The sequence below is a fragment of the Geotrypetes seraphini genome, chromosome 8 (genome assembly GCF_902459505.1).
Source record: "Geotrypetes seraphini chromosome 8, aGeoSer1.1, whole genome shotgun sequence".
Lineage (NCBI taxonomy): Eukaryota > Metazoa > Chordata > Amphibia > Gymnophiona > Dermophiidae > Geotrypetes > Geotrypetes seraphini.
This window is the reverse complement of record NC_047091.1, coordinates 2457711-2484335: the sequence shown is the minus strand read 5'-3', so window position 1 is coordinate 2484335 and position 26625 is coordinate 2457711. Positions and strand designations below refer to the sequence as shown.

The 26625-nt window shown below is 41.5% G+C and overlaps 1 protein-coding gene across 6 annotated transcripts in view; it reads right to left on the bottom strand.

Annotated features, from left to right (window-relative positions):
* The window catches only part of LOC117365402 (calpain-2 catalytic subunit-like), a 104125-nt gene that overhangs the window by 5608 nt on the left and 71892 nt on the right, over positions 1-26625 (bottom strand). For 5 of the 6 annotated variants that reach the window (XM_033955806.1, XM_033955805.1, XM_033955804.1 and 2 more), the window contains 3 exons: positions 24128-24196; positions 8689-8767; positions 8284-8400 (listed from right to left, as the gene is read on the bottom strand). In XM_033955806.1, the coding sequence (XP_033811697.1) occupies positions 8284-8400; positions 8689-8767; positions 24128-24196 (265 nt within the window). Of the gene's footprint in view, positions 1-8283; positions 8401-8688; positions 8768-24127; positions 24197-26625 lie in introns of those variants that run through there. The other variant, XR_004540409.1, reaches the window with a different exon arrangement.

Here is a 26625-nt window from a genome sequence, read left to right as displayed (position 1 = left end):
CCATGTCCAACAATTCTCCCTTTCTAATCCCTCCCCCGCCTCAGCATCAATCTCTCTCTCTCTCTTCCTTCCTTCTGTGTCCCAATGTGCCTCTCTCCCTCCCTCTCATCTGTGTTTCAAGTTTGTGCCTCCTCCCACAGGTGTGTATCAATTCTGGCTGGCTCTGACTTCTGCGTAGGCCTCCTCCTTCTTCCTTTCAGCCGCACTTTTTCACAAAGCCTTGGGCAGCAGTTTCTAAACAGGCCAGGTGTGTATCAATTCTGGCTGGCTCTGACTTCTGTGTAGGCCTCCTCCTTCTTCCTTTCAGCCGCACTTTTCACAAAGCTGTGGGCAGAAGTTTCTACACAGGTCAGCCATGGGCAGCGTGTAGGAAGGAACCACTGCCTATGGATTTCTGAAGAACTGCGGCTAGAAGGAAGAAACATAGAAACATGATGGCAGATAAAGGCCAAATGGCCCATCTAGTCTACCCATCTGCAGTAACCATTATCTCTTCCTCTCTCTATGAGATCCCATGTGGCTATCCCACGCCTTCTTGAATTCAGACACAGTCTCTGTCTCCACCAGTTCTTCTGGGAGTCTTCTGGGAGACTGTTCCACGCATCTACCACCCTTTCTGTAAAAATGTATTTCCATAGATTACTCCTCTTAACTTCATCCTATGCCCTCTCATTCCAGAGCTTCCTTTCAAATGAAAGAGACTCAACTCATGCGCATGTATGCCACGTAGGTATTTAAACATCTATATCATATCTCTCCTCTCCCAACTTTCCTCCAAAGTATACATATTGAGATCTTTAAGTCTGACTGCATATGCCTTATGACGAAGACCACGCACCATTTTAATAGCCTTTCTCTGACTGACTCCATCCTTTTTATAACTTTTTGAAGGTGTGACCTCCAGAATTCTACACTATTCTAAATGAGGTCTCACCAGAGTCTTATACAGGGGCATCAATACCTCCTTTTTCCTAATGTCCATATCTCTTCCTATGCACCCTAGCATCCTTCCTGCCTACAGATTCCACGGGATTCCATCAACCCCATTCCTGTGCCAATTTATGGGGGGACCACAGCCCCTGTGCCATCCCCCTCTCATTCCAACACCTATGATAAGACTGATAATTATAAGACAGAACAAATGGGGCTAATGTAAGCATTTCTTACTTGGAGACAGTGGAGTAGTAAGGAGGTTGGGGGAGTCAGTCCACCCCCGTGCTGTCTTGGTGAGGGTGCAGGCACCTGTCCTCCTCTCTGCCCCTCCTCTCTGCCCCCCCCCACTGCCACACGTGCATGCTGCTTCCCTTCCCCTATACCTATCTAATGTTCCTGGTGCGAGCAGCAACCTACAACTTGCTATTGTGCCAGCGTCGGCTCTTCCTCGGACGTCACTTTCTGGACCCGCACCTAGGAAATGATGTCAGAGGAAGAGCCAATACTGGCGTGACAATAGCTTGGGGGTTGCTGCTTGCACCAGGAATGTTACAGAGGTACAGGGGGAAGGGAAACAGCATGCATGTGCGGCAGTGGGGGGGGAGGGCAGACAGGAGGACAGGTGCCTGCACCCTCACCAAGACAGCATTGGGAGCAAACTGGATTTGGCCTTTATCTGCCATCATGTTTCTATGTAATGTTTTCCAGAGCTTAACTATTCTCTGAATGAAAAAACATTCCCTCCTATTGGTTTTAAAAATATCTCCCTGTAGCTTTGAGTGTCCCCTAGTCTTTGTAATTTTTGATAAGAGTAAAAAATTGATCCACTTGTATCCATTCTACACCACTCAGGATTTTGTAGATTTTAATCGTATTTCTCATCAACTGTCTCTTTTCCAAACTGAAGGGCTCTAACTTCTTTAGTGTTTCCTCATATGAAAGGAGTTTCATCCAGAACACCGCCGTCCGCCTTATATTTGACTTGAACAAATGGGAACACATCACCCCTTTCTACCACAAACTACATTGGCTACCATTTGAATCTAGAGTCCTATTCAAGTTTGCGTGCTACTGCTACAAAACTGTATTTGGTTTATCTCTGAGCTACCTCAACCCTCACTTCAACCTGAATTACAACAATAAGAACTCCCGCAGAATCCATCTATTCGCCTACTCCTCCCTAAAACTATGCCACCTCAAAAGGTTCCTCGACAAAACCTTTGCCTTCCAGGTGGCCAAATAGAACCCATGGCTAGCCCAAATTGTGCTCGAAGCCCCCACCTATCTCGACTTCAGAAAACTACTCAAAACTCATTTATTCCATGGACAAAACCCCTAATCCCTTTCTTCCACTTCTCTCACCCCTTCCACCAATGATCTGACCTCTCCTCTTACTCCTTCTTATTGTTCATCCCCAACCTGTTAACTCCAAGGACTTGTACATTCCTTTCATGCTTAACTTAACGACTTCGTTGCTTGTAAATCTGATTAATTGATGTGAACCGCCTAGAACTCCCTGAGTATGACGGTATACAAAAATAAAGTTATTATTATTATTATTATTTATCATCATGGTCACTCATCTTTGAACCTTTTCTAGTTCTGCTATATATATATATATATATTTTAAATAAGACAACCAAATTTGAATGTAATACTCAAGATGAGCTCGCACCATGGAGCGATACAGAGGTATTATAACATTCTTAGTCTTGTTTTTCATCCTTTTTCTAATAATTTCTAGCATCTTGTTTGCTTTTCTTGACTGTTGTGGAAGGTTTCAGCATATTGTCTACAACAGGGGTCTCAAAGTCCCTCCTTGAGGGCCGCAATCCAGTCAGGTTTTCAGGATTTCCCCAATGAATATGCATGAGATCTATGTGCATGCACTGTTTTCAATGCATATTCATTGGGGAAATCCTGAAAACCCGACTGGATTGCGGCCCTCAAGGAAGGATCCCTGGTCTATAATGACACCCAGATCTTTTTCTTAGGAGCTGACCCCCAAGATGGACCCTAGCATCTGGTAACTATGATTTGGGTTATTCTTCCCAATGTACATCACTTTGCATTTGTCCACATTAAATTTCATCTGCCATTTGGATGCCCAGGCTTCCAATTTCCTAAGGTCTGCCTGCAATTCTTCACATTCTGCATGCATTTTAACAATTTTGAACAGTTTGATGTCATCTGCAAATTTAATCACCTTACTTGTCATCCCAATTTCCAGATCATTTATGAATATGTTGAATAGCACTGGTCCCAGAACAGATCCCTGCAGCACTCTACTATTTACCCTCTTCCATTGAGAAAAATGACCATTTTAACCCTATCCTCTATTTTCTGTCCATTAACCAATTCCTAATCCATAACCAAACATTGCCTCCTATCCCATGACACTCATGAGGAACTTTGTCCAAACTTTCTGAAACTCTTGATACACTACATCAACCAGCTCACCTTTTATCCATATATTTATTCACACCTTCAAAGAAGTCAAGCAAATTGATGAGGCAAAACCTCCCTTGGCTGAACCAATGCTGACTCTGTCCCATTAAATTATGTTTATCCACAATTTTATTTTTTTTTATAATTGTTTCTACTGTTTTGCCCAGCACTGAAGTCAGACTTACTGGTCTGTAATTTCCCAGATCTCCTCTGGAACCCTATTAAAAACCGGGGTAAAATTGGTCACCCTCCAATCTTCAGGTACTATAGACTATTTTAGTCACTAACAGCTAATCAAGATGTATACTTGGGTGGTTAAGTGCTAAATATTATGTTTAACTACAGAAGAGTTAGCTGGCTGCATAAACCCAGATACTTAGGGGTCCTTTTACTAAGGCGTGCCCATTATATTATATGGGTTAGCATTTAGAGTGCACTAAATTGGTTAGTGCACCTTAGTAACAGGACCCCTTAATGCTGCTGCCTGAACATGGCCCAGCACTGAATATCTGGGAAGAAAGCCACTGCTGGCTAAAAAAACCCTTGTTGCCATCAACTGAATATCTACCCCTAATATTATATAATTCGGGGTTATATAGGCAAAGTGTCCCCAGTACCTTAGAGGCCTGGATTTGTGTTGTGACCTTTGAATACTGCTTTGATTAGTCACCCATCAGCAATCTCTCAATCTTTGTATATATAAACAATGAACACACTAATTGTCAGTCCCGGGGGGTAGTGTATTGTATAGTGTGCCCCTGTGGGATGTATTATATAGGTCACACCAAGCGAGTGATCAAAGTACGTATAGCTGAACATTTAAGTCATATTCGCTGCAAACGGGAATCTGCTCTTCTTGTCAGTCATTGGCTAGAAATGAAACACACAGCTGAAGATATTAGATACACAGGGCTGCTTCATGCTCATAAAGATACAGGGAATGTTTCTCAGTATTTGCTGTATCGTGAACATAGGTTTATATTTCAGTGGCACACTTTGGCTCCAGGAGGGTTAAACAGTGAAATTGACTGAACATAAGAAGGTGCCTCCGCTGAGGCAGACCAGAGGTCCATCTTGCCCAGCGGTCCGCTCCTACGGCGGCCCATCAGGCCCACTGCCTGAACAGTGGTCTCTGACTAATTTTATAATTTACCTCTAATCCTGTCCCTATAACCTTACCTCTACTCCTATCTGAACCCCTCAATCCCTTTGTCCTCCAGGTACCTGTCCAGACCTTCTTTGAAGCCCTGTAGCGTACTTCTGCCTATCACATCCTCCGGCAGCGCGTTCCATGTATCCACCACCCTCTGGGTGAAAAAGAACTTCCTGGCGTTTGTTCTAAACCTTTCCCCTTTCAATTTCTCCGAGTGCCCCCTTGTACTTGTGGTTCTCCTTAGTTTGAAAAATCTGTCCCTGTCCACTTTTTCTATGCCCTTCATGATCTTGAAGGTTTCTATCATGTCTCCCCTGAGTCGTCGCTTTTCAAATCTAGCTGTCAGCTGTGTGAGCTCTCATGGAGTGACCTTTTTCAGAATGCTTGAAGAGGGAGTGTATTTAAGGAGTGTGGCCTGCTGATTTGTAACGCCATGCCAGAGTGTGCTGTGTGCTGGAGGAAGGAAGTTGTCTGTCCCGGTAAGCCTATAGTAAGAATTTGTAAGAAGTATAACACTGCACAACAAAGTTTTTGCTTCCTGAACACTGCTGGGTGTTTCTTATAGAATTTTGGGTGCTGATCATGAATATTACATCAAAAATTACCCATCACGTACCATTTCAGAGAAATCTTCAATTTTGTCGTGATTTTTTCTTATATTTGGATGCAAACAATTTTTTCTCCCATAAGTGTCTTATCAACAACGGTTTGTGCCGCCTGGGTATGTCCATGCATAAAATCTAGCCAGGTTGGAAGCTGTTTTATGGAAGATGACATCCTGGGCATGTCTGGGCAGGTCTGAACGAGCTTGCGCTGTCTCACCATGCTATAATGGTGGCTTCCATACACCGATCCTGCTCATTTGGTTAATATAGATAGTCCGTGTGTGTATATAGTATCAGTATAGTAAAGTATAGTAGTATAGTAGCTGTAGCAATATAACAGTAAGTAAGCTTGATGCTATAGACGTTTTGGTGTCGGGCAATATGTCTCGTCGGTGTCGTAACAGCCGCGACACATTCTGCTATATCTGTGGGGAATATACACTTACGCCTCAGAGACGTTCGATGACTGCCCTTGTAAAGAAAGCCTATCATCTGTATTTTGGCTGCAAAATAGGTGATCAAGACAAGCAATGGGCGCCTCACATTTGCTGTGCGACATGTGCTGTTAGTCTGAGAGCCTGGCTCAGAGGTACTCGAAAGACGATGCCATTTGCTGTTCCGATGATATGGCGAGAACAGAAAGACCATGTGACGGACTGTTATTTCTGTTTGACTAATGTGTCTGGTTTCTCTGCCAAAAACAAGAAGTCAATTGAATATCCTAATCTGCCTTCAGCAATGAGACCCATGCCACATGATGACAGTCTTCCAGTTCCGAAACCACCAGAGGATTGGACCTTAGACGAACCAGATGAAGAAACTGCAGTGCAGGGTTCTAACAGTGACATTGACCCGGATTTTGAACCATCCTCATCAGGCGATCCACATCTGATAACACAGTCCGAATTGAACGATTTGGTCAGAGATTTGGGTCTGTCAAAAGCAAAAGCTGAGCTGCTAGGTTCGAGACTGCAGGAATGGTGTTTGCTATCACCAGGTACGAAAATTTCTGTGTTTCGAGACCGGCATCATGATATAACCAAATTTTTTGCACAAGTCGACAGTCTCTGTTTCTGTTGTGACATTGAAGGATTGTTCTCGGTCTTTGGTTGTGATCACAACCCGGAAGAGTGGCGTCTTTTCATTGATTCGTCAATGTTAAGCCTGAAAGCTGTTCTGTTGCACAATGGCAACGTTTATCCTTCAGTACCTGTTGGCTATGCAGCACATATGAAAGAAACATATGAGAATATGGAAATGTTACTAAAGTATGTCCAGTATACCAGGTATAACTGGAATATCTGTGGAGACCTCAAAGTCGTTGCTCTGTTACTAGGACTGCAGCTTGGCTATACAAAGTACTGCTGTTTCATCTGCGAATGGGACAGCCGAGACAGAGAGTCGCACTATTCTAGAAAGAACTGGCCACTCCGTAAAAAGTTAGTTCCAGGACAGAAAAATGTAGCACATGAATCGCTTGTTGACCCGACAAAGATATTTTTGCCTCCTCTTCACATTAAACTGGGACTCATGAAGAATTTTGTGAAAGCAATGAACAAGGAAGGGGAAGGTTTTCGTTATTTAAGACAGATGTTCCCAAGAATAACTGATGCCAAGATCAAAGAGGGTATTTTTGTTGGCCCCCAGATCAGACATGTTATGAGTGACAAGCGATTTGAAGATCTGTTAGTTGGGCCGGAAAAAATTGGCTGGAAAGCCTTGAAAGACGTTGTTGACAATTTTCTGGGCAATTACAGAGCCCCAAACTACATTCAGCTGGTAGACAAACTTCTCAAAGCATACAAGAGAATGAAGTGCAATATGTCACTCAAGATTCATTTCCTCCATTCACACTTGGACTTCTTCCCCGCAAATCTCGGTGCTGTGAGTGACGAGCACGGTGAAAGGTTTCATCAAGACATAGCTACGATGGAGAAACGATACCAGGGCAATTGGAATCCGTCAATGCTTGCCGACTATTGTTGGATGCTACAACGTGATGCACCAGACACTGAATATAAAAGAAACTCGGGAGCAAAACACTTTTAATTCTGTTTCATTTAGTCGCTTGTGCGAAACGTAAACTTGACTATATATTTTATTGTCAGTAAACATAAAAATGTCTATTTCTCATAGTTCTTACGTGATGCAGTAAAACCAAAACCATATTTGAGCATACCAAGTTGGTACCTGTCATAATCACCAAAAACTTTTCAGGAATCAAGACTTAACCAAAAAATTGTTGTGCAGTGTAATTTGAAGTTGAGTGAGTTTTAACATTTTATTGTATGATTTAGTGCATTTGGTGAACTTTGTTTGGTGTGGTGAGGAGAGTGAGTGACTGGGTGTAATTTTGTTTTGTAGTACCCCTCCTGATGAAGCCAACCGGTGAAACCTGGGTTGGGGGGTCGGTGAACATGCATTTTGTGCAGCCGTGGTGATTAAGAATGTACCCGGAGTAGCTGTAAAGACTACAGTACCACCTTACTAAGATAAGTAGTTTTTGTTCCTTTTTTAGGAGCTGTGGATGTTGTTAGAACTTATTTCAAACAGTAATGGTGGGTGAGACTGTGAACAAGCAATGATGGTCTCTTTACACAGCTTCTTTGTGATATTTCACTGGGATATAGTTGTGGGTCTGAGCGTTCACTATTAAGCACGTATCATATTTTGTGTGTTCATTGTTTATATATACAAAGATTGATAGATTGCTGATGGGTGACTAATCAAAGCAGTATTTTCAGTATCACCCTTGTTTTGTCATTATAATTCCCTCTCATAATAAGTTTAATAGTGACCTTTGAATAAACATTTTGCTGAAGTGCTTGGTCAGACTGTCATTTTGGATCATCGTGCAGGTGTTTTGGATGGCCGCAGGCAGTGCTACATGACACTTGCCCAGTTTTAAATTCATAATGTGCCAGCCACCTTTCACCAAACATAGCCTTTGGTAGCTGGTGTTAACTGAGGTCAACAAACTGATTCCATTTGTGCTCTGCTGGCAGCTGCCACTCAGATCCTCCAACTCAACCCAGTAATCTCCATCACTATCCTCAGGAATACAAGCTGCAAAATGCACCAAAAGGGGCAAAGGCTGCATGGGGTTAAGAGGTATGGAAACAAGCAGTTAGGGTTGCCACGCACCGAACAGTTTTCGCAGCCTGGCCACACAGTGGACAAAGTCACTAAAAGTCAGTGTTTGGTCATCTGTTCTGCAGCGCAACCAGAGCTGTTCATGCACTTGATCACTCAGTTGAAACCCTGGGGAAAAAGAGAAAGGGGGTCAGTATACTACGGCCATAGATGATTGTTAGACATTGATCTTACACCATCCCACAGTTTGCTAAAGAAATTTCTCCAAATCATCCAGTTATCATCAATCTCTACATCCACCACCCCTATGACAAGCTCAATTATCTACTGTGCACTGGAACTCCACTGCCATCTACTTTTATTTTTATAAGATGCACCAGGGACACAAATCCAAGTGCACCCACCAACCAAAATAATCAGTCCTTGTCCAAATGAGAGTGCCGGTGCCCTGTTTACCTGCCTCCTGAAGAGCAAGTGGCAGTTCGAAGGAGCTCAGGGGGTCACTCGGGCTGGTGCTGAATTTTTCATAGATGTCCTGCAGAGAGGAGAGGTGATGGTCAGATCTATGCTGCATTGCCCCAAATACCTAAGCAGTGGCTGACTAAAGTGTCGATGTAAAAAGCTTGAGTTAGAGCCATTTGCTGATTGTTTAGCACAGTATCTCAAACTGTGTGCCATGGCACAGTGGTGTGCTCCAAAGAAATTCCAGAATTTTACTTTAGTTTAGAACATTCCCTTTAAAAGTATACACTAGAATAGATGACATGCATGTTGCATACGAAAGAGTCTGTCAATGTTATGAGCATCTGTGTGCATAAGGATACAACCGCCCAGACTAGCATCATTCTTTCATGTGATTGGTCCTTGAAAACTAATGGCAAGTAATTTTAGTTTTATTTTTTATGTTGTAGTTATCCTAACTTGAGCAACAAAGCAATCAAGATTTTCAGCTCTGACAGAAATTAAATTGAAAAAAAGAGAACTGCAGATAGTGGATGATGAAATGCGTGTTTGTCAACTATCGAGTTTTGAGTTAATTTGCATTCAAAAACAAGCACATACATCGCATTGATTAGCAGGTTTTTTTTTCTATCTACTTTAATTTCACCATTGTTGCAATTACCCATACATAGATTAAAGAACTTTAAATAAATAACTCTCAAATTAATTTTTTTGTTGGTTTTGTAATTTTATAATTTCATTATGTGCCACAAAAGACATTTGTTCTACTTACCCCTCTCTTTTACTAAGGTGCGCTAATCGATTAGCGTGCTCTAATCGAAAAAGCGCTACTAAACACTAACGCGTCCATAGACTAACATGCATGCATTAGCGTTTAGCGCATGCTAAATCAATTAGCGCACGCTAACCAGTTAGTGCACCTTAGTAAAAGAGGGTCTTAGTGTGCCGGAGCTAAAAAAAGTTTGAGACACTGGTTTAGCACATGGCTTCTAATGCAAGCTGAACACATAGGCCCAGATTTTGTTAATGGCACCTAAATTGGCTAGTGCCTTGAAAAATGGTGCTGGCCACGTTAATCATACTTAGTTGCCATTAACAGAATCATGGCTAATGGCGCCTGAGAAAAAAACGTAGGCACGGTAATGTTGGCCAAGGTTTTAAAGGCCTACATTACTGTTGTCTTAAGTTTTTTTGAGAATCTGGTCTAGTGGCACCTAAGGTCATCTCTGCCCTTAACCACACCTACTTAGACCTTGGGAGCTGCTAGCTGCCATGCTGTAGGCGTGAATCCAGTGCCTATCTTGACAGTTGCCTACTTATTTTTAATTAGGTTTTAAACAATGCAGTTGCCACACCAATTAAAGCAATTAAGTTAGGTGCCTTGAATGTGCCTACCGGCATTTAACTTATGATTCCATTTACCCACCCCTAGAATCTCATTACATATATAGATCCACCCACCAGTCATCCCCAACACACTCTACCTGTTGCCCAACCAAATCCTACCAAAGCTCTGTATCCTCAACCTAGCCACCTAAGTAATCCAAAATTACACTACCTTCATAATACCAATGCCATAATCTGTGTTCTCCAATTTCATGCCAATTACTCTCATTGCTAACATGTATTCCCCTATCTCAGTCATCACAGGCCAGGGTAGATATGGTGACCTCTGTCGCCTTCCCCACAGAAAATCCTTACCACACAGACCCTGATACCTTAGGCCTATCTCCACCCTCACCCCAACCCCCCTCACCCACACCCAATAACCTCAGAATGACACTGGCAAATGCAAGGTGTATAAACTACAAAGAAACTATACTAAATGACCTCCTCACATACAATAACTGGAACATCTTCCTAATTACCGAAACTTGGCTCAAAATCAATGATGGAGCTACTTTGGGCATGCTTTGCCCACCAGGGTACCAAGCAATAGCTTGCTCACACACCAACACTAGAAGTGGAGGTGTAGCCACCATCATTAAGTCCAACCTCAACCCAAAAACTGATAAGACACCATCACACTAGATGCACTAGAGTGCCTCACCTTCTCGGTGGGTCACAACAGAGACCTAACCTTCGCCTTGATATACAGAGCACCACACTCTCCAATGACCTGCTATCCATCCTTAGCAAACTGGTCATCACATATAACCAAGTCATCATACTTGGAGACTTTATCTTCACAAGCTATCCGAACGAGACTGGATCCCCAGCAGACTTCATCACTTCACTATCAGACCTAGGCTTTAAGTAAATGGTCCCCTCGCCGACTCACTCTGCAGGCCACATCCTAGATCTAATCTTTATTTAAAAAGACACCAAACAAACCCCAGCTTGTACTACCAAACCAGTACCCTGGTCTAATCACAATCTGATCACATTCAACCACACCTACACAACATATCAACCATCAACCAGGAAGCAACCCCAACATAAGATAATATACAACAACGAAGCTATTAACTTAAAGGATCTCTCCACAGGCCTTTCAAACCTAGTGTGAACATCAAAACCCAATTCTCAATCTTTTGAGGGGTTGCTCTGGACGATACTCTTCCTCATGCACAAATCAAATGTTTCTTCTTTAAGTTTAAAATGATTAGTTCACTTTCATCGCTTCTGGACGCAAAATCCCTTAACATTCTCATCCACTCACTGGTCTTTTCAAATCTAGATTATTGTAACTCTCTCTATCAGGAAATTACATAAAAACAAATCAGGAGGCTTCAGATTATTCAGAACACTGCAGTAAAAACTATCTTTCATGCCAAAAAATTTGTTCACGTTACCCCACTTTTGAAAAAGGCATACTGGCTACCCATATCCCATCGAATAACGTTTAAAATACTTTTTCTCACCTGCAAGGTATTATTTAACCATTCACCCACTTTCATTGATAGACTTTTGATTCCGTATGTTACTCCAGACCATTTCGGTTGACCCAGCAATCCCTTCTTGCAATTCCCTCCATTCAGCAAATATTTTATGACACAACCCGAAAAACAATTTTTACAGTGGTTGCTCCAACATTATGGAACTCACTGCCACTTATACTGAAACAAGAATCTAATTCCTCTAAATTCAAATCAGTGCTTAAAACCTTTCTCTTTAAAGAGGCGTATGAGACCTAGAACAAGAGCGTAACATACAATTCGCAGCATGCCCTATTTTTTCTTTCCCTCCCCACCACTTTTTTATTTTTTTAAGCAATGTAATCCTATCCTTTTTCCCTTTTGTATCCGGTGTAGTTGTTTATGTGATTTGTCTAACAGTGTATTCATGTATGTAATAACCCCTATTTTGTTTTTTAAAATTTTTACCATTGTATGATGTAAACCACTTAGGAATGTAAAGCGGTATATCAAGCATTAATGAGATTTGAAAGGAGGGAATTTAGGGAGGGAGGGAGAAGGAGGTGGAGTGGTGAGCACTCTGAAGGACACACTGGGTGCCTACCTCACGGGGGGGGGGGTTATTGTGGTGGAGGGGGAGGAGGGGTTTAATACTAGTGTGATAATTTTGTAAATGGGAGAGATTTGTCTATGGGGTGTAGATGCATTCTCTGTATTATACTGCCTAGAGTGGATACATTGTGTGTTAGGCATAAGATTACAAGGCAATGCAATTGTGGCTTTATTTGGTGGTATGTCATGCATATGTATAAGTTGTTATAAATAAAATGTTAATAAAAATTTATTGAGGAAAAAAAACCTTGAAACTTGACAAGGCCTCCATGGACTGGCACACTAAGGTAAAAACCCTATACGAAGGGCTAGCCCTAGTCAAAGAGATCAAATACTATCCCCGCAAATACTCCTCCCCCTGGTTTACCAACAACTTAAGAACTACGAAAAGAGAACTAAGGAGAGCAGAGAGGAAATAATACAAATCCAGGCTGAACAGTGATGGGTCCAAATGGAAAGAACTACATGAAGAATATAAAAAAAGCCACCCTAGAGGCTATAAAGAAGTACTACTCCAAACAACTATTAAGGATCCCCAATAGATCAAAAAACCTTTTCAAACTAACAAAAAAGATACAACATTGCAAGGAGACAATCAATGCCTTAACACGGAACTCGACAGCAAAACATTCTCAAACTACTTTGCTGACAAAGTACACAAAATACTGACAGCATGCTGGAGGTAAGGGGTGGGATGGGTGGGAGGTGATGCAGGGTAAAAATCACAGTTTTTTGCCTGCATTGTAAAACCCTCCCATAGATTCTGAATTAGGAAACAGCCTTGTTACAGGTTATGGAGTTATTTGCTAGAGGCCCTTGGAGGAAGTATGATTTTTTTTTGTTGTTGTTTCCTAGAAACCTACAAGGCCAAGGTATTTCAACTGAGGGGGTTGGGGGGACTCAAAGTTGGCATAGATTTTGGATGGCAGGTGATGGATTCTGGGTTTTTGCTTTTATTGTATCTATAAATATTGATATTTATATTATTTGATCATGGATGAGTGTTTTAGTGAAATTCACTGGGAGGGGTGTTAAATTTTGTGCACCAAAGGTAGAATATAACATTTTTAAATACAATACAGTAGTATCTCAGTTTTCTGGCACAGTTATCTGGCATCCACCAAACGACCATATACAGATACAGACCGTGCAATTCTGCCCAGTACTGGCCTTAGTTCTTCAATATTTACTATTATTTTCTGATTCTAGATCCTCTGTGTTCATCCCACACTTTTTTGAACTCCGTCACTACTTTCCTCTCCACCACCTCTCTCGGGAGCGCATTCCAGGCATCCACCACCCTCTCTGTAAAGAATTTCCTTACATTGCTCTTAAGTGTCCCACCCCTCAATCTCAAATTATGTCCTCTGGTTTTACCATTTTCCTTTCTCTGGAAAAGATTTTGTTCCACAGTAATACCTTTAAAGTATTTGAATGTCTGAATCATATTCCCCCTGTCCCTCCTTTCCTCTAAGGCAGGGGTCTCAAAGTCCCTCCTTGAAGGCTGCAATCCAGTCGGGTTTTCAGGATTTCCCCAATGAATATGCATGAGATCTATGTGCATGCACTGCTTTCAATGCATATTCATTGGGGAAATCCTGAAAACCCGACTGGATTACGGCCCTCAAGGAGGGACTTTGAGATCCCTGCTCTAAGGTACACATATTCAGGACGTCTTTTGTTGCAAACCTCCTATCATTTATGTCGCCCTCCTCTGGACCACTTCAAGTCTTCTTACGTCCTTCGCCAGATACGGTCTCCAAAACTGAACACAATACTCCAAGTGGGGCCTTACCAATGACCTGTACCGGGGCATCAACACCTTCATTTTTCTACTGGTTACGCTTCTCTTTATACAGCCCAGCATCCTTCTGGCAGCAGCCACCACCTTGTTGCACTGTTTTTTTGCCTTTAGATCTTCGGACACTATCACCCCAAGGTCCCTCTCCCCCTCCGTGCATATCAGCCTCTCCCTTCCCAGCATATATGGCTCCTTCCGATTATTAATCCCCAAATGCATTACTCTGCATCTCTTTGCATTGAATTTTAGTTGCCAGATATTAAGACCATTCCTCTAACTTTTGTAGATTTTTTTTCATGTTTTCCACGCCCTCCTTGGTGTCTACTCTGTTGCAAATCTTGGTATCATCCACAAAAAGGCAAACTTTTCCTTCTAACCCACTCACAAACATATTGAACAGGATCGGCCCCAGCACTGAACCCTGAGGGATTCCACTGCTTGCCTTTCCTTCCTCCGAGAGACTTCCATTAACCATCACCCTCTGGTGTCTGTACGTCAACCAGTTTCTAATCCATTCTCCACTTTGGGAACTAACTTCAGTCCTTCAAGTTTGTTCAAGAGCCTCCTTTGAGGAACCGTGTCAAAGGCTTGGCTGAAATTTAAGTAAATTGCATCTAGCATATGTCCTTGATCCAGCTCTCTGGTCACCCCATCAAAAAATTCAATCAGGTTTGTTTGACAAGATTTATCTTTAGTAAAGCCATGTTGCCTCGGATCCTGTAACCCAGAGGTGTCAAACTCAATCAGTTAAAGGACCAAAATCTAAAACACAGGTTAAGTTGCGGGCCGATTTTTTTTTTTTATTGAGACACCATATCACATGCCATGCTTGTGCATTAATCATGTTCTCAAAATAACAACAAGTGCTGTGAGGCACTTGTGTGGAACGCCCTAGCTTTTACACTGGGACTGGGTCCATCTGCCTGCAATGGATACTGAGGCAGTGCGGTGAGGCGCTTGGAGCACTGCTGTGACTGGGGCTGCACGGTCAGGCGCTTGGATATGGCACAGTCACTGTGGACTGAGGTGGCACTCTAGGGAGCGCTATGGTACGTTAATGAAATGGATAATGAATAAGATGTGTTTGTGGAGTATTTTGTGGAGTTTTCTACAAAAACTCCTGCTTTTCGTATGGTTCTGGGTAAGTCTAGTACTCTAGTTAGATACAAGCATATGTGTTAGTTAAGGCCACGCACCCATATTTTTCTGAAATTGAAATATCTGATAAACAAGGGCTTGATAACATTGATAAAGGATGGATTGAGAATAATTTTTTTGTGCTAGCAGAAATTGTGTCCCGTAGATAGTGGGTCTGCATTTTAAATTTTCCTGTGGCCATACTTGGTGTCACAGGACCCTGAAAAGTCTTATTGAATTTTTGCTTTGTCTCCCAGCCAATACAGGTTTCGACAGAATATTGGTCAGTCCTGTTTGCAGAGGGGGGCACCACATTTTCCTTTGTTCTCTCTTAATCAGGGGTGCCCAATGTCGGTCCTCGAGGGCCGCAATCCAGTCGGGTTTTCAGGATTTCCCCAATGAATATGCATTGAAAGCAGTGCATGCACATAGATCTCATGCATATTCATTGGGGAAATCCTGAAAACCCGACTGGATTGCGGCCCTCGAGGACCGACATTGGACACCCCTGCTCTTAATGAACATGTGCTTTCCTTGCGGTGCCTACACCGACCTCCAGTACCACATTCCACCACTAGAGCTGTATTTGAAGAGCACAGAGAATCCAAAGCTGAGTTTAGGAGGGAATTTTAGTTTCTCTGTCCCCTACTAATGATGTGCTTATTTTCCAGCAGTAGCAGTGCATTCTCTCTACAGACGGCATGCTTTTCACTCCCTTGGACAAAGGAAAGAAAGAAGCCATACACATGTGGTAGCAGTTCCATAGTTACAGAAAAGACAAGCTTGAATAACAGACAAAATTATCTTCAAAATGTTTCAGCATGGACTCTAAAGTCTTTATACAGTTTCATTTAAATTAATTCAGAAAATCTGACCTTACAAGTTGCTAAAATATTTGCAAAGACATTTTGGACTCATAAGATTTTGAAAAAACAGACTTTATCTTAAACCACTTTACTTTAAAGCACTCCATTTAAATTAGGCTTCTGAATTTAAGTATGCTTTTGCATAATCCAATGGGCTCATTATGACCTCGTGTTAGCAATTGTATTTACTTTATCATTGTCATCATGCATTGTTCTCAGAAAAGATTTTCGTTTATCCTGTATTTTAAATTTTACTTCATATTGCTGTATTCTATGTACGGTGACAGGTTCTATGTTGTCACACATTGCAAAAGTATCTCTTATTGGGTTTAATTACTGACATCACCAGTTCTTTGAATGATTTTAATTCAAATTTTAAAAATGAGTTCTTGCAACACACACAGAAAAAGAAAAATTATAGTTTATATGTACTCACTGAGTGCATTATCTACACATGGGTTAAATTTGTATATTAGGCATATATTTGAGTTTCTTAGCACTCTGCGTTGCTTTATACCTTATTGATTTAATTCTAGGTTACTATGCCAAACACTTCTGGGTATAGGGACCAATTCTAAGTTAGGTAATACTGAGGTTCTCTTATTTTAGGGAAATCTAGGGATTTAGATATGTCTAATACATATCTAAGGTTCTATCTTTCTCTTAGCTATACTTTCTTTACATTTTCTGATCTTTATACCTCAAAAGTATTAGAGTTTCATTGATACCTCTATGAATAAAAGAACAGACGCAAGTTTAGTCTCTGCTCTGCTCTAGGGCTATTGCACCTGGACTAGAACAGACACTACCTATGTACCTGCCACTTGAATGGTAAATTTCCTGTATGGTTTAGCTTAGCCAGCAACTTACATAAATTACTTGAATGGGTTTTATCTAGGACAGTGGATGGGATTTGCTTGCATTCTCACTTGAGAATTCAAGTATGCTTTGGGTAAGATCTTCTAGGCAACTTCCTTTAAAGGCCTAGGTAGTATATTTTTCTGGCTTTTGTGCAGTCAGTCCTATCTAATTGGCATTAAGAGAATATACTTTCACAGACACACACTGATCCATAAGAAGGGCAGTACCCAAAGAAACCCTCCGAGAGCCAGAGGTAAGACCACGAACGTAAACTTACGTGTTATTCAAGAGGGGATTGAGGTGGTACTCTAGGAGGCGCTATGGTACGTTAATGGAATGGATAATAAATAAGATGTGTTTGTGGAGTATTTTGTGGAGTTTTTCTACAAAAACTCCTACTTTTCGTATGGTTCTGGGTAACTAGTTAGATACAAGCATATGTGTTAGTTAAGGCCACGCCCAATAGAAGCATACGAAAAGTTGGTGAATAAAAGTCTGAATATGGATGTAGCCAAGGCCAGAAAAACACACTACAGATTAATATTAAGGAAAAGCATAATAATATTCTTTTTATGTACTTCGCTATTAAGCCAGACCACAGAGGAAATCAGGATATACATGATACATAGAAAGATATTAAGAACTCCATCTTGAGTAAGTGACTCCATTTTGTTCTCTGTCTTTCTGTATCTTCTGCTTGGCTTTACTCCATTTTGTGTTCAGCCTATGTCCCTTCAGTGTTTTTTGTTCAGGGTTTTCCCGCCTTGAGCTTCATGGGAAAATTGATAACAGATGTGCTTAGGCCGGTTAGGAAGAGCATATTAGACTCCATATTCCAATACTGGGCATAGAAGAAAAGCTTTCTTGCATTAAATATGAATGAAATATATTGTGTGGATCTGTGGATGAAAGGGGCCCCGAATGAATGATGTATGAAAGATATGTGAAAGAATGGTGTGTACTTAATTTCTAATATTTTATATAGTTTAAAGATGCAAGAAACTTTAAGGAAAAATCCTGAGGCAACATCTGGAAATAGTTAGAATCAAACACTGTATCAGTCTTCAGTATAGGAAGGGATCCGAGTCTGTGTGTTAGTGAAATTTGAAACTGCCAGTTTTTCAGAGCAGAGAGGATAGCCCCTCCTCCTCCTTTTCTGTGCTGACAGGGAGAGACAAGAACTTTTCAACACTTTTGAATGCAGGCTCCCTTGAAACAGATAAGCAGGTTTAGATTTAAAGTTTTCTTTGGATATGTAATAATGCATATGGATATGTAATAATGTATATTCAGAAATGAATGTAAACAAAAATATGATTTCTGAAACTTTTATTTCATGTTAAAAGGAAGTTTTTTGTCCAAAGCTAAGGACAGTCTCTGTTAATGGATTGGTTGACAAGTAATGATGTCATGTAAGACAAAAGATACATTTTGGGGAGCAACGAATTATCAGGTTGAGATCTTTGTTAGAATGCCAGCGTTTGGCATCTGTAAAGATCTCCCGGTGACGTAATAACCTTTTGAGAATTAATATGAATTAATAAAAAATAATATTTTGGAACCTTTTATATCATGTGTCATCATGTTTCTATGTACTTTTTACATGCCTAGAGTGAAGCTAGCGGCTTATTGCTGCTTAAAAGTGCATTTGTGTCCAATTACCCTGCTCAGGACCACATAAAATGGCCAGGTGGGCCGAATTCGGCCCGTGGGCCTTGTGTTTGACATGTGTGCTGTAACCCATTAGATTATAGGAAGTTCACTATTCTTTTTTTCAGCAACAGTTCCATTATTTTTCCATCAACCAAAGTGAGGCTTACCGGCCTGTAGTTTTCCACTTCATCCCTGTGACTACTTCTGTGTATAGGGACCACATCCGCTCTTCTCCAATCCCCAGGAACCACTCCCGTCTCCAAAGATTTGTTAAATAAGTCTTTAATAGGACCTGCCAGAACCTCTCTGAGCTCCCTCAGTATCCTGGGATGGATCCCATCCGGTCCCATTGCTCTGTCCACCTTCAGTTTTTCAAGTTGTTCATAAACACTTTCCTCCGTGAACGGCGCAGAATCTACTCCATTTTCTTGTGTAACATTGCCAGACAATCGCGGTCCTTCTCCAGGATTTTCTTCCGTGAACATAGAGCAGAAGTATTTGTTTAGCACGTCTGCTTTTTCCTCATCACTCTCCACATATTGGTTCCTAGCATCTTTTAGTTTAGCAATTCCATTTTTCATTTTCCTCCTTTCACTGATATATCTGAAAAAATTTTTGTCTCCCTTTTTTACATTTTTAGCCATTTGCTTTTCCGCCTGCGCTTTCGCCAGACGTATCTCCCTCTTGGCTTCTTTCAGTTTCACCCGGTAGTCCTTTCTGTACTCTTCTTCTTGGGTTTTTTTATATTTCAGGAATGCCAACTCTTTTGCCCTTATTTTCTCCACCACTAGTTTAGAGAACCATGTCGGTAGTCCTTTCTGTACTCTTCTTGGGTTTTTTTATATTTCAGGAATACCAACTCTTTTGCCTTTATTTTCTCCACCACTAGTTTAGAGAACCATGTCGGTTTCCTTTTTCTCTTATTTTTATTTATTTTCTTCACATAAAGTTCTGTAGCCATTTTTATAGCTCCTTTCAGCTTAGACCACTGTTTTTTCACTTCGCTTATGTCCTCCCATCCTAACAGCTCTTTCTTCAGGTACTCTCCCATTGCATTAAAGTCCGTACGTTTGAAATCTAAGACTTTAAGTATCATGCGGCCGCTCTCCAATTTAGCTGTTACATAAGAACATAAGAACATAAGAACTGCCATCTCCGGATCAGACCCATGGTCCATCGAGTCCGGCGATCCGCACATGCGGAGGCCCAGTCAGGTATACACCTGATGTAGTTTTAGTCACCCATATCCCTCTATGCCTCTCGTAAGGAGATGTGCATCTAATTTGCCTTTGAATCCTAGCACAGTGGATTCCTTAATAACCTCCTCTGGGAGAGCATTCCAGGCGTCTACCACTCGCTGTGTAAAGCAGAACTTCCTGACATTTGTCCTGGACTTGTCCCCCCTTAGCGTCAAACCATGTCCTCTTGTCCGTGTCGCGTTGGACAATGTAAATAATTTATTTTCCTGCTCTATTTTTTCGATGCCTTTCAGCATTTTGAACGTCTCGATCATGTCCCCTCGCAGCCTCCTCTTCTCAAGGAAGAACAGTCCCAGTTTCTTGAGTCGTTCCTCATATTCCAAGTTCTCCATACCTCTTATTAGCTTCGTTGCTCGTCTCTGCACCCTCTCCAGCAGTTTTATATCCTTCTTTAGGTTGGGAGACCAATGTTGGACACAGTATTCCAAGTGTGGTCTGACCATTGCTCTATAAAGCGGCATTATGACTTTCTCCGATCTACTCGTGATTCCTTTCTTTATCATGCCTAACATTCTGTTTGCTTTCTTTGCCGCTGCCGCGCATTGTGCCGACGGCTTCAGGGTCCTATCTATCAGTACACCCAGGTCCTTTTCTTGTTCGCTCTTACCCAGAGTTGCGCCTGACATTCTATACTCGTGTTCCTTATTCTTACTACCTAAATGCATTACTTTGCATTTCTCCACGTTGAACTTCATCTGCCATTGCTCTGCCCATTTCTCTAACTGATACAAGTCGCTCTGGAGTTCCTCGTTATCCTCCTGCGATCTGATTGCCCGGCATAGCTTTGTGTCGTCTGCAAACTTAATGATCTCACTGGATATTCCTTCTTCCAGGTCATTGATGTAAATATTAAATAGGATCGGCCCAAGAACCGAGCCCTGGGGCACACCACTAGTCACTTTCTCCCAGTCTGAGAACTTCCCATTTATGCCCACTCTCTGCTTTCTGTTTTCCAGCCATTTGCCTATCCACCTGTGTATATCTCCCTCTATTCCATGGCTTTGTAGTTTCCTGAGAAGTCTTTCATGTGGAACTTTGTCGAACGCTTTCTGGAAGTCCAAATATATTATGTCCACTGGCATTCCACTATCAATTTGCTTGTTCACGGTCTCAAAAAATTGAAGTAAATTTGTTAAACATGATTTCCCTTTCCTGGACCCATTTGATGATCGCTACTTCCCAGGTGAGCACCCACTCGAACATTAGAGATACTCTCTCCATTTGTGAGGACCAGATCCAATATCGCTTTTTTCCTTGTGGGTTCCGTCACCATTTGTCTGAGCAAAGCCTCTTGAAAGGCATCCACAATCTCCCTACTTTTTTCCGATTCCGCAGACGGAACATTCCAGTCCGCATCCGGCAGGTTGAAATCTCCCAACAGCAGAATCTCCTCTTTCTTTCCAAACTTTTGGATATCTACAAAAAGATCTTTATCAATTTGCTGCGATTGAGTCAGAGGTCTGTAGACTACACCCACGTAGATAGAAGTTCCATCTTCTCTTTTCAGAGCGATCCATATTGCTTCTTCCTCTCCCCAGGTCCCTTGCATTTCAGTCACTTGGATCTTGTCTGAGAAGGGTGGTAAGAAAACACCTGTGCCTAGGGCTAGGCAAAAGAAGGTACTGTCCCAAAGTGGAAGAACCCTACCAACACCGCAACCCAGAACTCGAACCAGTCAGGGAAGGTTTAGTCATGAGCAAGAAAATACCTATTTGTTTTCACCTGAATTAAAGAAGGGGGAACAATATGCAGGTGGAACTAGTAGTGATGAGAATAGTGCTCCTAGGGGGAATGTTTACAAGGCAACTCACAACATTTATGGGGGGCCCAATTCAAGGTGACACCAAGAACATTCTAGTCTCCACTTTAGCCAGAAACAAGCAACAGCTGCAGCTCATTATCCTGAGGCCTATAAGGGACAGCAGCACTGCTCAGAGAGGAGGCAGCCACTGAACCAGCCCACACTGGAGAGGAAACATGGTAGGGAAGGCAGACCAGTTCCTAGGACCCGAAGTAGCATACCTCAACAGAACATACAGATCAGATCTAACCATATTGATTCTGAAATGTTAGAAAATTTTGGGAGTGAAGCTTCTGACAATGAAGAGTATTTAGACCCTGAAGAAGTTATGGACTTTAATGAGGGAAATACTGAAACTGACCTGTGGGACATGGAATCTGTGTTTAAATTGAGGTCATGCTGGAACTTTGCCAAATAATCAAACTTGGAAGTTAAAATGATTTGCTAGTTTGTTGGGGGAAGTAAAGGGGCTGGCTGCCCCAGTAAACTCAAGTTTGGGGAGAGTTTACTGTAAAGTTTAATGCCTTGTGAAGGTTCTTGCAAGCTTCTTTTGAAAGAACCTGAGTTTTTCTAGGCTGTGGTAGTTTGCACTGCAAGTCTTTTGGGGTATTTTTCCTTTTTGGATTTCTTTTTAGACTGGATTGTGGGTCCTGTGGGGAGGGACCACAGCCAACGGTCACTGTGGGAGGAGGTCCCTTCTGCCCTGAGCTCTGCAGTCAGAAGAGCTCAGAGGCAAGATCCAGTCTGACACTGCCAGTAATAATTTTGAATAAGAAATTGAATAAGAAATGGTATGAAAGCATTTTTGAAACCAGTTGAAGATAACACTGGGAATAGTAAGGAGTCCCTGGCTTGAATGGACCAGGAGGGACACGGCCCAAGGGAGGCCATTTTGGACTATATCTTTGAAAGCCAAGTTTTCTTTTGAACTATGAATATTATTTTGGGTTTTTTCTGAAAATTGAAGTTCTAAATGGAATAAAGTACTTTAAGCTGGAATCAATCCAGGTGTTTTAATTACTTGATCCACCACTCCAATTGGGAACTGAGAATAGAAATCCCTAATGTAATGTAATGTAATGTAATGTAATTAACTGCTTGGTCAGCGCCGTGTGCTCTGGGCTCTCTCGGCCATACCTGCTTGGGTGCGGCCCGGCCTGGTGACGCATGGTGACAATATCAATCCTTACATAGAGAGCTACTCCTCCACCTTTTTGACCATCTCTGTCCTTTCTAAAAATATTATATCCCGGTATGTTTGTATCCCATCCATGGGATTCACTGAACCATGTCTCTGTGATAGCAACAATATCCAGATCTCCCTCCCAGATCATGAACTTTATTGCTTAGACTGTGAGCATTTGTGGTCATCGCTTTCCAGCTATTTTTCAGTGGTAATCTTTTTTGTATAGTTTTTTGTTTTGTTTCACTTCCTGTTGCAACGTTAAGAAGTGAGTTGCTAATATTGTTTATATTGCAATCGTTACTACCATCACATCTTGTCTTTTGCTGGGGGTGGTCTCTATAATTGTCCTTCATACATATGCCACCCCCACCTTCTAGTTTAAATGCCTAGAAACATATTGTCTAAATTTCTCCACAAGGATTCTTTTTCCTGCTGTAGTAAATGTAGCCCATCAGTACAATATAGCTTCTTGTCCTTCCATGTATTTCCCCATCTTCCTATGTACCTAAAGCCTTCTTGATGGCACCAGGCTTTGAGCCACCTATTGAAGTCCTCTGTGTTTAATTCTTTGTTCTCCCTTTCCATATGCTGACAGTACTTTGGAAAAAGCTACAGCCTTTACAAAAGGTTTCAAGCCCTCACCAAGCTCCCTAAAGGCTTTCTGAGCTGCAAGTGTGGAGTTGTTGGCTAGGTTATTTGTTCCCAGATGGATAACAACATCAGCTTTAGACTTTTTAGTTTCTTCCTTAATTATAGACAGCATTTGTTGGGTACTCCTAGTAGCCGAGGATCCTGGGAGACACTTCACTATTTTAGGCTCCTTGTCTTGTGTTTCAATGTTAATGCCTCTGATGATAGAATCCCCTAAAAGTAATAAGGAAGCATGAATACAGTATTGTCCAGAAAGCCAACTAAAGTGCAAGCATAGGCAGGAAGAAACCATCTCAAACTAAACATTGAAAAAACCCCACCTATTATGGTAAGGGCAAGGACAACAGTTTAGGATCATTTGCTTTGACCAAGTCTACTTTACTTTGAAAGAAGACATAGCATGCTACTTATACTTCCAAATGAAGCTGAAGATTTTTTTTTTCAATAAAGAATATACCATATCTGGAATGTCTACTAGTAAAGTTTGAAATAGGTAGCAAAATCTGGGAAGAACTCACATTTTATGCCCTAACAATATCAGGATTCCAGTTTGAGACAAGCAATGGAAGATTTACTTTAAAGAAACGGTGGGACACTACTCTATAAGACTATTGGAACACAATAGCTCCCTTCCCAACTTGAGTACCTGAAGCCAGCCAGTGCCCACATAACTCTAATAAAAATTCATTCCTTCCTGGTCCATAGCTCTGACTTTTGAATCAAACCATAATTGAGCTATAAACCATACCTTGAGATTCTGAAGCCAGGCCACTAACTTCTCTGCCTCCAGCAATTCCAGTTTGCCCAGATGCCTGAACTGGTGATAATGGTCAGAAAAAAATAACATCAACAAGAAGATACAAAGCCCTGACAGGATAGGACAATAGCATTACTGGTAGACTAAGCTAGGACTATGCATGGGGCCAATCAAGGCAAAAAACACATGAATATTGTAAACAGGACAAACTGGGAGTGTAATAATAATAATAATAACTTTATTCTTCTATACCGCCACAATCTTGTGACTTCTAGGCAGTTTACAATCAAGAGTGCTGGACATTCAGCGAAATACAATAAGTAGATATTCAGAGGAAATACAGAGATCAGAGACCTCAGGAGGCAATAGTATAGAAATACAATTTGCTGAGCGAAAATGTAATATGTACATTTTAGTAGGTAATGTCCGACAGGACCTGTTGGGGATAAATAGCACCGTAAAGTTACGATAAGATGAAGATAACAGATTATATTTATAACAGTGCTGTAAGTTCAGGTGGAATAGGGAGGGGGGAGGGAGAGGAGAGTGTACATCAGGCCCCAGTTGTACTGCAAAGTGACTATGTAAGGAGTATGCATGAGACCCATCTAAGACTCAAGGGACATGAGCTCTGCAGTTGGACCAAGCTCACAACATGCACAGGGTCCATCTGAGGCATTGATGGACATAGTTCTGGCAATAGGACCAAGCTCAAACAGACAAGGGGCCATCTATGCTTCAAGAGACATGAGCACACCAATGGGACCAAGCTCACAGCATGCAAGGGATCCATGATGGCACAGAGACAGAGCTCTGCAATGAGACTAAACTGACAACATGTAATTGGTCCATCTAAAACAGGATGAGTTCTGCAATGGGAACAAGCTCACCGTATGCACAGGATCCACCTGGGCACAGAGAACATGAGCTGTACAACAGGGTCAAACCCATAGCATGTAAAAGTTCCATCTAAGATATGGAATACATATGCTCTGCACTGAGAACCAGGAGCATTACATTACAGTAGTATTTATGGATCACTAATATGACCTAGGAGTTCAATGCAATTTACAATTTAGAAAAAAATATCTATATCCAGAGATTACATTATTAGGGTTCATGGGTTTGTGACACAGATAACTTGGTTTATGTTCATGTAGGTATATGGTTATGGTATGCGGTTTAAAGAGATTTTATTTGATTTTTTAGCCTGTTATTCCAAAGGAGCTCAGAAGGGGGTTACAAATCAGGAATTCAAGCATTTTCCCTATGTGTCCTGATGGGCTCACAGTCTATCTAATGTACCTAAGGCACTGGAGGATTAAGTGACTTGCCTAGAGCTACAAGGAGCAGCACAGGGTTTGAACCTATAACCTTAGGGTACTGAGGCTGAAGCTCTAACAACAATGTCACACTCTGACGTTGTAGTCTTGATATTACGGGTTCTGTATGGGTTTCTCTTTCCGAGTGTGTAGGGACCTAGGTCATCCATCGAGATAGGAGAAGTGGTTGTGCTTTGTTTAGTTTCTGGTGTTCATAGCTTGTTGGGGGGGGGAGGTGTAAGGTATCTTCCAAATAGACTTTACAAAACTTCTAGGACTTTACAAGACTTCTAGGACTTTACAAAAGTTTTGGTTGGAGGGGGTGTTCCTTAATTGTGGTGAGAAAGGATTCTACCATTTTGCTGCCAGGTATGGGAAGGTTGTAGAGTGAACAGTTTTGTATTTGATTCCTCTGGGATTTGGGAATCTTATTCTCATATGGTCACTGATCAAGTTATATTTGTCTTTGGGTGATATTTCAATTAAATTTAATATGTAGTCTGTTGTTTTGCCATAGAAGACTAAAAGATTAGTGAACTCTACATAGTTAAAAATAGTTCAAGGTACAGGGGTGTCACTTTGTCATATTTGGTTGCTGAGAAAATAAGTCTGGCTGCTTCAGTTTTAATGGTTTGTAATTTTTTCCATATATTTTCTTTGCATCCTACATAAAGGACATTGTAATAATCTAGTTGCGATAGTAACTGAAAGTTTTCTTTGGCAAAGCAATGCCGAGATTCATCTGTTTTCTGTGTTGTGAATATTTTCTTGCCTAATGTTCATGTTTGTGCCTCCCAGGATAATAATAATAATAATAACAGTTTATGTACCGCAATACCGTTAAGTTCTATGCGGTTTACAGAAGATTAGTGGAGTACAAGTTGAGTTGACGTACAAGTTGAGTTAACTTAAGGGATGTGGGAACAATGGGGAGAAAGGGCAAGAGAGAGGAAGGAGGGAAGTGGGTCAGCTGTCTAGGTATTTCAGGAATAGGTGAGTTTTGAGGCGTTTCCTGAATACCTCAAGTGGTGGGCAATAGGAGTTGTTCTAGGTCTTTACCCCCTAGAGCAGCCTGATGTGAGAGAAGATGCTCATGGTGTTTTTTTAGTTTGCATCCTCTAACCGGGGGAGAAACGAAGTGCGAGTGGGAGCTTCTCTTGTGTTTGT